Here is a 15,747-nt window from a genome sequence, read left to right on the forward strand (position 1 = left end):
AGTTATGAAACAAATTCCTAGAAAGACACAAACTGACTGAAGAAGAAATAGGTTAACTGGAACAGACCTATAAGGAAAGAGATGGAATTCCTAATATAAAAACTTCCAAGAAAGAAAAATCCTGACCAATGACTTCAGTGGTGAATTCTAACAAACACTGAAATAAGAATTAATACCAAACCTCAAACTCTTCAGAAAAACAGAAGAAGGAATGCTTCCTAACTCAGGAAGTCAGTATTACACTGACTCCAAACCAAAGAGATCATAAGAAAATCAAAGAACACTATCTGCTACAAATAGAGATGAAAAAATCCTCAACAAAATACCAGCAAAGCAAATCCAGCAACACATAAAAATAATTGTATACCACAACCAAGTGGGATAATCTATCCCAAGAATGCAAGGTTGATTTTAACATATCAATAAAGAACAAAAACCACATGATCTCACTACATGCAGAAAAAGCATCTGACAGAATCAAATACTCTTTTAAGAAAAAAAACACTCCACAAAATTAGGAACAGAAGGGAACTTCCTCAATTTGACAAAAAGCATCTATGAAAATAACATCGTATTTAACAGAAAAAGACTGAAAGCTTTCCCTTTCCCTGTTAGGTCATGAATAAAACAAGGATGTGCACTCTCACCACTTTTATTCAACAATAAGCTAGAGGTCTAGCCAAGGCAAATATGCCAGAAAAACGAATAAAAAGCATCCAGCCTAGAACAGAAGAAGTAAAGTTTGCAAATGACATGATCTTGGGTGTATAAAATTCTAAGGAATCTAATAAAACACTGTTAGAACTAAAATGAGTCCAACATTGTGGGAGGATATAAGATCAATTTACAAAATTAAATTCTATTCCTATACACTAGCAACAAACAATCTGAAAATGAAATTAAGAAAACAATTCTACTTAGGAATTGCATGAAACAGCATTAAATACCTAGGAATAAATTAAACAAAGTATAAGACTTATGCACTGAAAACTATAAAACTGGTGAATGAAACTGAAGAAAATCTAAATGAAAAGATTCCCCATGTTCATGGATAGTAAGACTTGCTAGTGTTGGCCTAAAATATTTCCCAAATTGATCTATGCATTCAATGCAGTCCCTGTCAAAACCCTAGATGGTTTTGTTTGTTTGTTTTGCGGAAACTTAACAAGCTAACTTTAAAATTCATATGGAAATGTAAGGGTCACAGAACAGCCCAAAAAATCTTGAAGGAGAAGTACATAGTTGGGAGAGTCTTACTTTCTGACTTCAACTACAAAGGTATGGTAATCAAGACAGTGTGGTATGGACATAAGGAAATACAGATCAATGGAATAAAACTGAAACTCCAGAAATAAACTTGCACATTTATGACTGATTTTTGACAACAGTGACAAAACAATTCAACGAGGAAAGTGGAATTCAACAAATGGCAAGGGGAAAACTAGATATCCACAGCAAAAGAATGAATTTGGACCCCTACCTCACAAAAACGAGTTAAAAATGGATCATATACCTAAATGTAAGCCTTAAAATCACGTAACTCCTAAAAGAAAATACAGGAGTAAATCATATCACCCTGAGCTCTTCAATGGTGTCTTAGATACAACACCAAAAGCACAAAAGATAAAACAAAAATATATATATAAATTGGGCTTTATGAAAATGAAAACCTATGTTGTAAATGATACCTTTAAGAAAGTGAAATGACAACAATAGGAGAAAATACTTGTGAATCATTACATGACAAGGGACTTGTAAGCCAGAACATATAAAGAACTCTTAGAATTCACTAATACAAAGACAATCCAATTTAAAAATGGGCAAAGAATCTGAATAGACATTTCTCCAAATGGCTTCCTCTCTCCCTCCCATAACCCATCACTGCCACTCTCTAGATAGAACCATTCTTTTTTTTTTTTTTTTTTTTTTAATTTTTTTTCTCAACGTTTTTTATTTATTTTTGGGACAGAGAGAAACAGAGCATGAACGGGGGAGGGGCAGAGAGAGAGGGAGACACAGAATCGGAAACAGGCTCCAGGCTCCGAGCCATCAGCCCAGAGCCTGACGTGGGGCTCGAACTCACGGACCGCGAGATCGTGACCTGGCTGAAGTCGGACGCTTAACCGACTGCACCACCCAGGCGCCCCTAGATAGAACCATTCTTGTAGACAACACTCAGTCAGGGGCTTGGCTGGGCAATGTCTCCAGAGCTAAAGACTTTGCCACCCTCCCTTCAGAAAGCTTACCTAAATAACGTAAGCAGTGAAACAGCAGAATAGGAGTTAAAGTTATAAAACGCCCAGGGGTACGGGAAGACTACAGCAAATAGCTACTGAATGCTCCCTGTGTTTCAGGCAAAGTGTGAGGTACATCAATACCACTTTTATTTACTTCAGCAGTAGGTAGTTATTACTATACTTGCTCTGACATTTAATAAATATTTATTAGGTACCTGGCTGTGTTCCAGATGCTGGTCATATTGTAGTGAACAAGAAAGACAAAAAGATTTTTAAAAAAATCTTAATCATAAAACTTACAAACAAAATAAGATAAATGAGTAAAACCTAAAGAATGTTAACTGGTGATAAGTGCTATGAAGAAAAAGAAAGCAGGAAATGATGAGAAGGGAATGTGGGGGGCGAGGAAGCAGGTTATAGAACTACCCTTTGAGCAAAGACTTGAAGAAAGGCAGGGAGGCACCACGTGCACATCCTTCAAAGAGGATTCTAGGCCCAGATGGTGTCACGTGCCCAAGTCCCAAGACAAGTACTGGTATGTGCAGGAAAGACCAAGAGGCCCAGATGGAAGAGTGGTAGCAGCTGAGCTGAGATGAGAGGTGGCCTAATCTTGCTACAGGTCATGTAAGGGCCTTCTCTTTGTCATCCTCAGAGAAAGATGGGGAAGCACCAGAGATTTTGAGCAAAGGAAAGTACACAGTGAGAAAAACAATGGCTCAGGACAGAGCCCTGGGCCCCTTTCAAAGGAACTGAGCCAATCACTGATGAAGGCCATCAAAATTCATCCCCTCTCCAAAATCTAAACTAAACACCAGAGGTTCAATTAGCCAGTGTTGGGCCTTAAGTGAAAAAGTGACGGAGAGTCAGGGTTAGGCCAGCTACTTCCCGGCCACATCCATCTGAACAGAAGGCAGCCTGGAATTTAGTACTGGTAGACCCAAAGGGTGGAGCAGAGGCAAGAAGAGACAGCCCCAGAGAAAGGAACCTGCTGTTGATCTCATTATAGGGTGAGGACAGGCATGTATGGGACTCCTGAGCCTTCCAATAAATCTCCTGCCTTAGCCTCTTTGTGTGGGCTTCTCATCCTCATAATCAAAATCCTTGGCTTAGACAGGGAGCTATGGTTTGTTATCCAGGTACCACACAGGGGACTGAAAAGATTGTTCATGGCTCTAAGTATAACCCAGCTGCAATAAGTCCTGAGGGAAAGGATGGGCTGTATGGAGGGGCAGTTGGGCACCATAGCCTTCTACCCAACCCCAGCTTTCCACAGCTGTTGTTGAGAATATTACACAGTGCCCTTATGTGAAAACATTAGAGATCATCAAGGTGCAATATTAATTACCTCAACCTCTTTTTTAAAATGTGTCAGTATCAATAACACATATCATAGCTTTTAGAATATTCTGCAAAGCTAAAAAATATATTCAGTGATATTTAGTTATTGTTAATGAAGCTATGAAATATCTGCTTCGAGTTATAACTCCATTCTGGGTATTTGAAGGTCCTGGAAGCTCTCTTACCACAGGGAGGCTGCAGTTTTGTTCTTCGTGGGCAGCAGGACCAGAGAGAACTATTGTCCTTCCCCTACCACCCACCTCCTCCTGGGTGGCATGCCAAAATGCCAAGAGAATGCCCAGGAGAAAAGTAGAGATTAATGCATCTCTGTCAACTCTAGACTGAACCTGTTCTAAATGGCTACTTCTAATTCCAAGGGACACAAAGAAAGGAAGAATTATCATACAAGGGTCTTGCCCAGAGCATGCATCTATCTGCCTTCTGCCCACAGGTGTGCAGGCTGACTCTCAGTCACAAGAGAATCAGTCTGCAGTGCTGTGCCCACTATGTGGGACCCCAAAGCTGCTCATCTTTGAACTGTAGCTATCAAGACCCCAGTACAAGCTAATCTCCTGCTAAGCCACCAGTTTATCTATCCGGACGAGTGAAGATGTCAGTAGTTACAATTACCAATAAAAATGTACCACTCCTACAGTACTCTAAAGACATGAACTAACCAATTGTCCCCATGACCCTCTGGGGGAGAACACTTTAGACGTTCTCTCAACATCTGGGCTGAAACTGGGGAAGCGGCAGGGATTAAGATCTCAGTCCTGTGTCCTCCACAGGACACTAGCCTTCTCTTAACAATCGAGTCAGAGTCAGGCCATAATTTTCGTAGGAATTAAAGGTAAAATATGCCCACCACATTCCATCTCAGCAGCTTCAAGATAAATCTTTTTCATGGTATGAAGTTTAGTACTAATCTCATCCATGGTTTCATCTGGTTTTCCTACCCATCTTTTCATCACCATTTCCCTTTTCAACAATTTCAACCCTGTTTCCCTGCAGTTTGTTTTTTAAGAACTTGAAATCCTTTGGAGGAAGAAGGCTAAGCAATAAATATACTTCTCAGATATGACAGAAGAACGTAGAATCATTCTAAATCACCCAGCAATTACTTAATGAATGTCTGTTTTACCCAGTAGGTGGCAAGTTTAGTGAGAGAAAGAGTGAACAAACAAATGGATGAACAAATGAATGAATAAACAAACAGGTTTACTGTTGAATTAGCTGAAGGGCACAAAGCTCTTAGTGTGGCAGAGATACAAAAGGTCCTTGGGTGGCCTGCAAACTTTCTATTAGACAATAATCTCTTCTCAGAAACAACAGGGAATGGCATTCTGATCTTCCTCTGGTATGGCTCATTCACAGGCAGAGCTAACTTCTTATCTGAGTTGCACACAACATAAAGGTCAGTGAGAATGGGTTCCACTGTCAAATCTATTTCCCAAATGAGAGCTGACCTAAATAGCCCCTAAAGTTTTAAGAATCTAAGTAAGAATATAGATATTTATCTCTTATTTGAGTCTTAAAGTGCAGATTACCTCCAAGTTGTCTTTGAATATCTTACAGATGCATTATTATCACAAAAATCACAAAAGAGAAGACAGTAATATATAGCAGGCATTCATATAGGATGTATATGTTCTTCATCTCTAATTCATGTCATTAAAACCTTTGTAGGGAATCAACAACAGGAAATCTGGATGTTAGCAGGAAGTGAGTGGCTTTAGTTCTTATTTCTCTTTAGCCCAAGGTTTTACTTACCTGCATTTAACATTTTGACATTTACTGGCTCTGAAGGTGATTTTACCACTGACTTTAGGTGGGGACTGTGGAACAGACTTCACTCCCTCTATTGGGAGATCCATTCTCTACTCTCCCAGAAAAAAAAAAAAAAAAAGACAATCTTGAAGGCAAAGATGTGGCTTCCCTAGGGCACCTGGTGAGATCCCCTGCTTGCACCCCACCCCAGTGGACTACAGAATGGCTGTGTCATCGTGAAGGCACTCACCAGGGTGACAATGGCACATTCAGCCGTCAGCTGAGCAGCACTGAACAGTGTCCGAACAAACCGGTAAATCTGCTTCTGCTCTGGGTTGTGTTTGTCATAATCTGGTGGCACTTCGGATTTCTGGGGAAGGAAATGTTTTCAGATGACTGGCCACCCAATAAAAACAAAAGAGAAATAATTAAACAACATCAGAAGGTGGAGATTACCGAAAGAGGGTGAAGGTTTTCATCAAAAATATCTAAGAGCATCCTTCCATCTGGGTCCCTGGTAGGGAAAATAAAAGAAAATGGAGTTTACTTTCTATAAGAATGTCATTCAAAATAAAATAAAAAAATATTTTGACTTAGTATGTTTTAAGAAACTGAAGTCAGTGTTAAATGTAGGAGATGCTATTGGCTACCCATGAGCAATAATTTTTCTTATATACAATATTTAATCATTTTTGTTTGAGCAGTCTATGAAATAAAGGTTATGAACCACATTTAATTGAATTAACCTAAGGTAAAAAAATCTAGATTTTCATTTTCTGAGTTTTCAAATGAACCAAATCTAAGCAAGTGATAAACTTCTTTAAACATCTTCTTTCTGAGCAAAGGCTGATGGATATGCTTAAACCATTACTATGTTGTAGTTGATAGGAAAGAAGTTCAAGGGCAAAAATGAACATTCAGTGTGTCCTAGAAACTAATTTGAAGTTTTCACAACATGCAACTTTAAACACTTTGTTAATTAAGAGTTTCAAAATTTTACATTGAAAAACAAGAGGTGACATGTAGAAAAGCTTAATTCAGTAACCTATAAACCTATAAAAGAATGGCTCGTTGTTACCAGGGCCAGTAAATGCCATTTAAAGTGATGGCTTTCCCTGTAGGCACAGTGTTTTGAGCGGGGCTCTGTAGACACCAACCATACTTCACCAGCAACAGCTCTCCTTTCATCTGTTTTATGTCACTTGCCTTCGGCCTAAAAACTATTCTTTAAAAAGCAAATTTGGAAACCATTGCTTTTAGTAACATCATATAATTCCCACAGTCTGTGCTTCCAATGCTGATTAGGCTTGTGAATATCAGAAGGGTACAGACCTGTCCCTAACATATACCCTTTGTAGCAAACACTATAATTTCTGCTCTACAAATTTACTGTCTGTATAAAAACAGAAAGAAAGAGCTTAACAGAACAACTCTGTTTTCATTACTATGTTTACACAACAGAAATTATTTTTAAAGCTTTGGGCATTCATACCTGTGCTCATTTTCACTAGCCTACAGGAAGACAGGCAACAAAGATTTAGATAAGCCTAAGTAAAAGAAAGGTTCAACTAGGCAGGACTTGCTAACAGGGTCTGAAAACATAAAGACAGCTCCTTCTGGGTGCACCCAGTTACACTTCTTTTATAACGACCCGGCGAGTAAGAATCAGCTGGTCCCTCATCTCACTAACAGCCTCTGCAAGATCTTCAAGGGGCTGTGTGACAAAGCCTGGCTCTGCATCCCATTTCCTTGGGCAGTTCACTCCTGTTCAATATTTCTGATGAATGAGAGACCCTAAAAAGCTATTCAGCATTCTAGAGAAATATTCACCCGAAGTAACTTTAAAAATGAAAATATAGGATCAAAAATATAAAATAAGGAATAAGAATTTAAGCTAAAATGACTCTGGGAAAAAAACTGACTCCTCTGAGAAAATGGATTTTCCTCTCACTTTCATTGAAAGCTATGTATCCCAGCTGAGCAGCACCCTCTCAATCAAGCTACTGGATCTATCACCAGTTCCAGAGGTTAGCCCAATATGACTTATCAGGAAAAAGTCTGCATAGTCATGCCGCCTCTTTCCAAAGGCCTTCAGGTTACAATCTGTGGGCTTATCATGCCTGTTCACAAACGCTCACTTTTTTTAGTTGGATTTCCTCCACTTCTACTCACTAATTTTTGTTCCATTTTATCACCATTACCCCAGTAGATTATACGATTTAAGGTCTCAGTATATTGCTTAGGTTCAATCCCCAATTCCCCAATTTATTAGCTTTGTACTCTTAAGCAAATTATTTCTCTGTGCCTTAGTTTCTTTACTAAGATAAATGGAGATAATATCAGTATAACCTCACGGAACTGTTTTATAAACTAAATGAGATAATGCATATAAATAGCAACCAGGGTAGCCAGAGTAAATGCTTAATAAAGATGGTTCTTATTACTTTCAGTTGTGGCTACAAATTAACTTTGAGATGCACAACAGTCTAAGAACTGAGAAATCACTGACAGAGAGATGCTAATGCAAAAGTGGTTTGAGAACACATTCAAGTTTCACTAGTGGTATTATAGTGTTATGTAAGACTTAAATGTTTAAAAGTCTGAACTGTTATCTTAGAAACAGGCAGCAAGACCAAATCTGTACTTTCACTGATAAGTTATTCTGGGCAAGGTTCAAAGTTCCACTATGCTCCATTTTCTAAGTTCTTACATCCAAAATTCTCAAGCACCAGAAAGAACTTGGGAGTCACAATTACAATACTGAGAAAGGTCACTGCAGAGAACACCTTTCCAAGTGTTTGCTTCCAGGTATTTGTGTTTTCCCATAACATTGTTCATTCATTAGATGCTCTGTCATGAAAGCTCCACTTCTCTGACTTACCACAACTCTCCAATGTCCCCTTTGTAAAGCAGACTGACGATGATGTGGCTCCCCTCACTGAGAGCCATGCTAACCATGAGGTGGCTGTGCTTGTTCCCAGAATTGGTTCACACCAGTTGTACTTGTTATATTCATGTAACATATGAAAATGTTATATATCAATCAATGAAATATGACTGCAATGAGAGTGGCTTTGTTCTTCTGAAAATAAAGAAGGAATGCTTTGGAAACACCCAATAAAAAGTTATCACTAAAAATAAATTTGTTGTAGATTATGTGTGGTCATAACCTGAAAGATTCTACACTCAAATTATTTTAGAAATGTCTTAAGTTTTGTCACTATTGACTTAAAAAAATATGGAAAGGATGAATTACAGGTGTGGCTTATAAAATAAAGTCACTTTGGTACTCTAACCAACGCCCCAGACTCAAAGCAAAAGTTTTGACGCTGCATAAAAATATGGCAACGAATGTACTTTTTACACATTTTATGTTGAGATAAGATGTTTAAAGTAAATTTTTAGAATGATTTTCCTATGATTTCCTGTTTCAACTGACTTTAAATTAACTAAATTGTCTCCAGATTCACTTATATCAGAGAGAAGGATTCTACTACATTAAAATAGTTTATATCTAAATTTATACCATAATTTCTTCTACTGATTTAAAACTATAAGCATTTTTTTCTCATGTTGAAGCTGCACATAGTAAATTTTTAAAATAATTTTTATAAAAGAATGTTTAAACAAATTATACAGGAAATCAAGAGTGAAGAGGAAAGCTGAGCATTATCAGGATGTGTTCTGTTTTGCTGGGTTCAAACACAAACACCCATTTGGTCTCCTCTGATTGAGAAGCAGTTTGGCACTTACCTGGGAAGTTTTGGTAAATTGTACTAACTCTAGAAATTCCAAGAAAACATGACTAGAGAATATAAAGGCTGAAGCAAGTAGACATAATAGGGAAAAAAAGAGAAAAACATAGTAGGAGATAATGTGTAATGTTTTTAGCACAAAATTAATCATCCACATACCTGTTTTTGATGTGGTAATATATTGCGAGAGCTACACTGTAAAATAAAATGCAGGGTTCAATGTTTCATAAGCGTATCCAAAATGTTATATATTATCTGTCTAATCATAAAATATTTAAATTTAAGTAAAAGTCAAACAATCCATCTCAAAAGTCCCAATTAAAGCAGAATGCTGATCAAGAAATCTCTTTAAAAAAAAAATCATTCTTCAAAGTAAATCAATCTTGTACTCATTTCCAGCAATTATTAAATCTTTTCCAGAAACACCAAAACCTCAAGAGGTATTTAGAAACAAATTCTCTTTCTACTTGAAATTTTTAGCTTTCTTCACTTGTAAAATATAGACACTATGTAAAAACAGGTAGTGCAAATCAAGCACCTTTAGAAATTTCCAACTTATTACCTCCCAGTTTAGAAAATTTTTGGTTTATTTATAACTACCAGAAAAAAGTGAGTATCACCCACAGTGGTTTGCTGTTCTTTTCTCTTACATCAGTAACCTCTTGGCAATCCACCTAACTTATTCATTCACTTGCTAAAATAGTAATATAAATCCTATTTGTAACACTACCTTAAAATTTTTATTTAACATTTTAAAAGATCTGAATTTAATGAAGACACTCCCTTCTCCTGAATATTTTTTTTCAAATAATGCTTTTCTGATTAAAAAGGCGTTATATTCATATTGTAGAACTTCTGGGAAATATAGGAAGTGTAAAACAAAAAGAAAAAGTAAACCCTTTGCCCAAAGAAGACTACTTGAGATATGCAGATATCTATTTCTGTCTCTCAATTATATGTGTAAATAGGTTTACATCCTACTTTTGTCCTCATTAATATTTTTCTTACCATTAAAGTACGCTTTAAAAACAGGACTTTAAATGGCTGATTATATTCCATTTATATAGTTACTGAATAATTTATTAACTATCCCCCTACTATTGAACATTTAAGTTGGTTCTAATATTTCGTAATTATAATTAACACCATACTGATATTTTCAGAGACAAGTATTTGTGCAACCTATGACTATATTATTTCCATAAGAAAACATTCTGTAATGGGAATTACTCAATCTAGAGTTGTTAATAATTGAAGGCTCTCCACATAAACTGGCAAGTATTTTTGCAGAAAAAAAAAAATGTACCAGTGTATTTCCCCATCAGTGTCTGTTTTAACCTTATACTTGCTGACACTCACCTTGAATATTCTGAAAAAATGTTCTCCAACGTAAAGTGTACTTGTTTTCAATTTGGGTTTTTCTGATCACCTATGAAGTTGGTGGGGTTATTCATGTTAACTGGCCACTTTTTTTTTTAAATTTCCTTTTTTGTAAGCTGTCAAGATCATTCCACTACTTTTTGTTTTACTTTAAAATTTATTGAGGAGACCAAAATTTATTTTTTAAGCTTCTAAGAATATCACTAACTGACGGCATCGGATTGTGTTCTGGGTACTTGGAGCACAGAAACTGCCATCCAGGCACGACACGGAGGTAGAGGGCTCAGTCCTAAACACAGCTGACTCAGCGTTGGATTCCAAATAGCTCAGTGGCTTACCTATGACTTCCTATGACAATAGACAAGAAATCTCTAGTCTTCCAAATGTCTCTCCAGACCTATTCCTTCAAAATGATTTTTGAAAAACATTATTCAGATAAATGTTAAAAGTCCTCGTGAGCAAATGGCAATATATTCTCTTTCTCCTAACATATTCAAGAGCATCTAAGCTAATGAAGGAATTGTAACTTGGGTGAAAGGACTTCAGAATCAAATAATAATAATAATAATAATAATAATAATAATAATAATAATACTGTTTTCAAGCATACATTAACAGCCTTGATATGAAAAGCAGCAGATGTTATTGACTCTATTTCACGAATGAGAAAAATTCAGGTTCAGATACTGGATACCAGGATTTCTGACTAGTATAATGGTTTTGTGCCCTTTAGTTCTAACACGTTGCCTCTAGGGAAAAGGATGAAATTATCATTTAATTCGTTTAACAGTCATACTGTGTGACTGCTTTCTAATCTAATGTCAGATTTAGATTGACGTTTCATATGATTGGGTTTGGTGCAGTGACTAGTTTAGTCACTTTGATTGCTTGAAAAAGATAATGGTTCTTGCCTCCTCTGTGTGGAGTGTGACATAGGAAAAATATCCCTGGACTAAGTCAGAATAAGCTGAGTTTAAAACCTGGATCCTTCATTTATTACAGTTCATTCACCTCTCAGAGCCTACATTCCCTCATCTATAAAATTAGGACAATTCAACCTACGTCACAGAGATGTTATTATAACCAAATGAAATATACAAAAGGATTATTTCAAATACAAAAATCCAAAACAAAAGACTAATTATTATCATGGTTACTCCCCTGTCAATAATTTCATCTCAAGCATCTCATAATTTGCTTCTGCAAACTGAGTTAAAATCTTCAGGGCCCCAAGGTCACTATCTTCCAAATCTCCTGAGCCGACTGCAAGACTGGACATTATCATGACCTTAGGCCTCCATGAAAAATAGAGCCACACTGTAGGACAAATTCCACCTGAGGTTATATCCCCAAAATTAAGAAAACCAAGCTCAGAATTCACATACAGTACAGGTCCATAGGCCAGTTTATTCAGTCATCTTGGAAGAAGTGATTGCTGGGGGCAAAGGGCAGTCAGTGGAAAACTGCATCAGTCCCACGCTTTAGGCTTCAGAGACCTACTCAGTTCTGATACTTACTCAGAAAATGGTGAGGTCTCACCAAAGATGGGCTAGACCCAAACCAGAAGTAGGTTTGGATCAGAGTTTGCTCAACTGCTTTTGCCACATAGCTTGGAATAAAGAAATACTATTTTCTTGACCAAGAAAGCAAAACAGATTTGTGACTGTTGGCCCTGTACTTGTAGGAGCCTAGAGCTAATACAGCAAAGCATGTGACAAGCCTAAAACCTTTGAAGACCAAGAGGTGGTGGGTTCTGCCAGCGCTGAGGAGCTCCCACCTGCTCCCCACCCTTTCCTTTAATGCCCCCGTAGGGGATTCTGGCTGGGGGGCGGGAGGGGAGACAGAGGTCAGCTGCAGAGGTGTGTGTGTCGGAGGGGGCGGGGGGGGGGGGATGGCTAGCAAACTCTAAATTCAATACCACAGCTGTTGGCATTCAGGGGAAAGATGGGAAAATTCAAATTGTCAAAACAGAAATCGTGCCTATGAAAAGAATGAGCACAGAATGCTCCCACTTTTACACTTCAACTTTCCATTCAGAACAGCACTCACCCCTCCATGCACTCCTCAACTAGAATTTGTAAATACATTGTTCATTTTGGCAGCCCACAACTTGAAGAAGGGGTTTCTCTTAAAACTTAGGTTAGAAATCGATGTTTAGAATTCAAAGGATTTTCTCAAAGAAACAAGGTCATACTTGGTTTTCAGCCCAAAGATACTCACTGTGTCCATAATGAAGCTCAACTCTATTAATGGTTTTGGTATTTTTAATGTCTGGGGGGAAGGGACCAAGAAGAGGCCTTGGATTTAGGTAAAGCAGAAAAAGCAGAAAAGGGAAAATAGGGGTTTCATTTTGATAGGTGCAGGATAAGTTTAAGGCACAATTTTAGAACAGGAGGGCATTCAGATTTAGCTTCTTCCTACCCTGCTTTTTTGACTCTTCTCTCCCTTCCGAGTATCCCTTTCTCCTTACACCTTCAAAGACCCTGGCTGGAACTCACCCAGGCCTGCTAACACCCTGAAATATTTTTTTACTTTTTACCTCCTTGATTACAACCCAGCCAAGAGTGAGATGGAGGCATTTATAGGGAAGATTCTGATCGACCTACTTCAGTTAGGGACCACCCTGCTCTGAGGTCCAAAATATAAACTTTGTTGTTGTTTTTTAAAAAAAAATTTTTTTAACGTTTATTTATTTTTGAGACAGAGAGAGACAGAGCATGAACAGGGGAGGGTCAGAGAGAGAGGGAGACGCAGAATCCGAAACAGGCTCCAGGCTCTGAGCTGTCAGCACAGAGCCCGATGCGGGGTTCGAACTCACGGACCGTGAGATCATGACCTGAGCCAAAGTCGGACGCTTAACCGACTGAGCCACCCAGGCGCCCCCAAAATACAAACTTTGAAAAAAAAGGGGGGGCACTTTTTAAAATAAATGAACTACTGACTGATGAACTTTCACATGTAGCTAGTGCAAAGGAAATGTCATTTGGATCAGGGAAGTCATAGTATTCACACTGAATGTTTTGTTTCAACAGTCCATTATTTAACTGGGCCAGCTTTTCAGCCCTTTTTCCTCCATTTATTAGTCTATAATTTAGAAGTTTCAAGGAACTTTGGTGGGGGGACAGGAGAGGAACTGTTTACTTACATCAGGAGTTCTCAACCTTGGCTACCTACTACAATCTCCTAGGGAGGGTATTAAAAATCCAGATACCAGAACTGTATGGCGAGACATTAAACTGCTGATATCAACATGTTTTCCAGCTCCCAGGTGACTCCAGGATGTAACCAGGGGTTGGAACCACTGATTTGCACAGCAGCACATTTGTAACTTGGGTGACACTGACACATCAAAGTGCTACCCAGTTTTCCCACTAGGCTCCTAACTGTCTATGTCACAAGCAGTGGCAATTTTAAGTTACCCAAGGGTAAAGTGTTGAGCAACTGAGTCGGATCCATTTGTAAATTCCAAGAGCTCTTGTTGGCCCTGAAAGTAAAGGTGCCCTCTGCTCCACTTGGCCTCCCTTCCTGTCGAAGAGGATCCCAGGATTAAAGAGAAGTTAGCAGCTTCTGTTCTGGGCTCTCTGGAACTTGTGCAGATGCCAAGAGCCACATGGTACATAGATCTTCAGGGCTTTCCACTCCTCTCCACAACCACAAGTGATTTACTCCAGAAAATACTTCCAAGAGATACTGTACTTCCTATGTCCTGGCAGTAAGCCGTGGCACAAAGGCAGGAAGTGGCTTAGTGAAGGCCACACACTGTGGAGCTCTGACACGCATACCTCTTCCCAGCTGCAATCATGGACTGTGAGTTTATGCCCACTTGTCATTTATCAGGCTCTTAAAAGCCAAGGTAATAAGGGAAGAAGCTACATTTCTACTTAGATCTTAGAAAACATGCAACCTTTCAGGAGAGAAGGCAGCTTGCCTTGAAGTGGTTCTATCTTCCACCTCTCCCTCCCAGCTGGAGTGGATGCTGTCCACAGAAGACTGCTACAGTCAACACTACCTGACTGAGGCTGTGATTTATTGTCACATATTGATCACACTCAGAGTAGGGCTTCTAAGTCTGAAAATGTAAGCCACTGAAATAATACTTCTTATTTAGGAATTAAAACACATCATACACTAAACTGGACTGCTGTTAAATGTGTAATTTCTGAAGCACATATAGAAATAAAATATCCCAGTTTTTTGGCAGTTGAACTGATGACCACAGACGTCAGCACATCCGGTTTTCTGTGATCTCTGTCAAAGGTCTTGATTATCACAATGCTAATGGAAACATAAAAGAAAAAACAGTGTTCCTTTCCTCTTATCTTCCATTTTAAAAGTAGGAAACTGAACCCCAAAAGGGAAAGGATTTTATCCAAAGACTCCCCTTCCTCCCTTAAACCCCACTTTAAAACAAGGCTACAAAGAGAAGGGTTTTACTAAACCCTCCCTGTTGGTGAGAGACTCAATATCAGAACTCAGATCTCTCGACTCTGGGCAAATACACTTTCACTATCAGGCCTGCTTTCTACTGTAGCCTCAAGTCTTAAAGGGGACCACAGAAGCCCCGCTTTATTTCAAAGGTAAAATATTAGCAGAGTTACTCCAGGATGGCTTTAATAAAAAGTGGGAAGGTAGGAGGTATACACAGAAATCAAATACATGCTTTCACCTATATTTGAAATAATTTTTAAATTTGCTCTTTTATGTAAATGGTAATGTGCACAAATATTTTGAACACCCCACATTTTAACTACCAAAGTTACTTTTTAAACAGATTTCCTCAATAGTCAATGGCTTTCTCCAGCCCAATCTTACCACTCTCAGACCCCACAACCAACCAGTTAGCTATCAGGTTAAGTAGAAAAAGCATTCAGTTAAGCAAAACTGTGTATACCCACCATTTAATTGTATACTTGAGGTTTGGTTGACTGACTGTGCTATCATCTAGGAAAATAGTGGAGCAGGAGCTGTATTTCCTTGCTATTTGTCCTGGAGGATGCTAGAAAACAATGGCAACAAAGAAGGAAAATTAAATGGAGCTCAAAATTCTTCCAAGAAACATCATCACCTTAAACTTGATAGCAGACCACAGAAAAAAAAGTCTTAGCAATAAACATTAATACTACCAGCAAGAACAGTACAAAAATACTTTCTTCCTACAATGAAACTCCTTGTTCTTCCACATGTACAAGTCACCAAAAGCACTGTTAGCCGCCTTCAGTGGGAGTACAGTATTCTCTTGCAATCAAGCATCAAAGAGTGTGCTAGAGAGT

The 15,747-nt window shown here is 38.3% G+C and overlaps 1 protein-coding gene across 6 annotated transcripts in view; it reads right to left on the reverse strand.

The window, feature by feature from the left end:
- The window catches only part of CCNY (cyclin Y), a 318,450-nt gene that overhangs the window by 29,063 nt on the left and 273,640 nt on the right, over positions 1 to 15,747 (reverse strand). For all 6 annotated transcript variants that reach the window (XM_058681492.1, XM_058681488.1, XM_058681491.1 and 3 more), the window contains 4 exons: positions 15,373 to 15,473; positions 9,257 to 9,292; positions 5,799 to 5,856; positions 5,593 to 5,712 (listed from right to left, as the gene is read on the reverse strand). In XM_058681492.1, coding sequence (XP_058537475.1) covers positions 5,593 to 5,712; positions 5,799 to 5,856; positions 9,257 to 9,292; positions 15,373 to 15,473 — 315 coding nt within the window. The remainder of the gene's footprint in view (positions 1 to 5,592; positions 5,713 to 5,798; positions 5,857 to 9,256; positions 9,293 to 15,372; positions 15,474 to 15,747) is intronic.

The sequence above is a fragment of the Neofelis nebulosa genome, chromosome 8 (assembly GCF_028018385.1).
Source record: "Neofelis nebulosa isolate mNeoNeb1 chromosome 8, mNeoNeb1.pri, whole genome shotgun sequence".
NCBI lineage: Eukaryota > Metazoa > Chordata > Mammalia > Carnivora > Felidae > Neofelis > Neofelis nebulosa.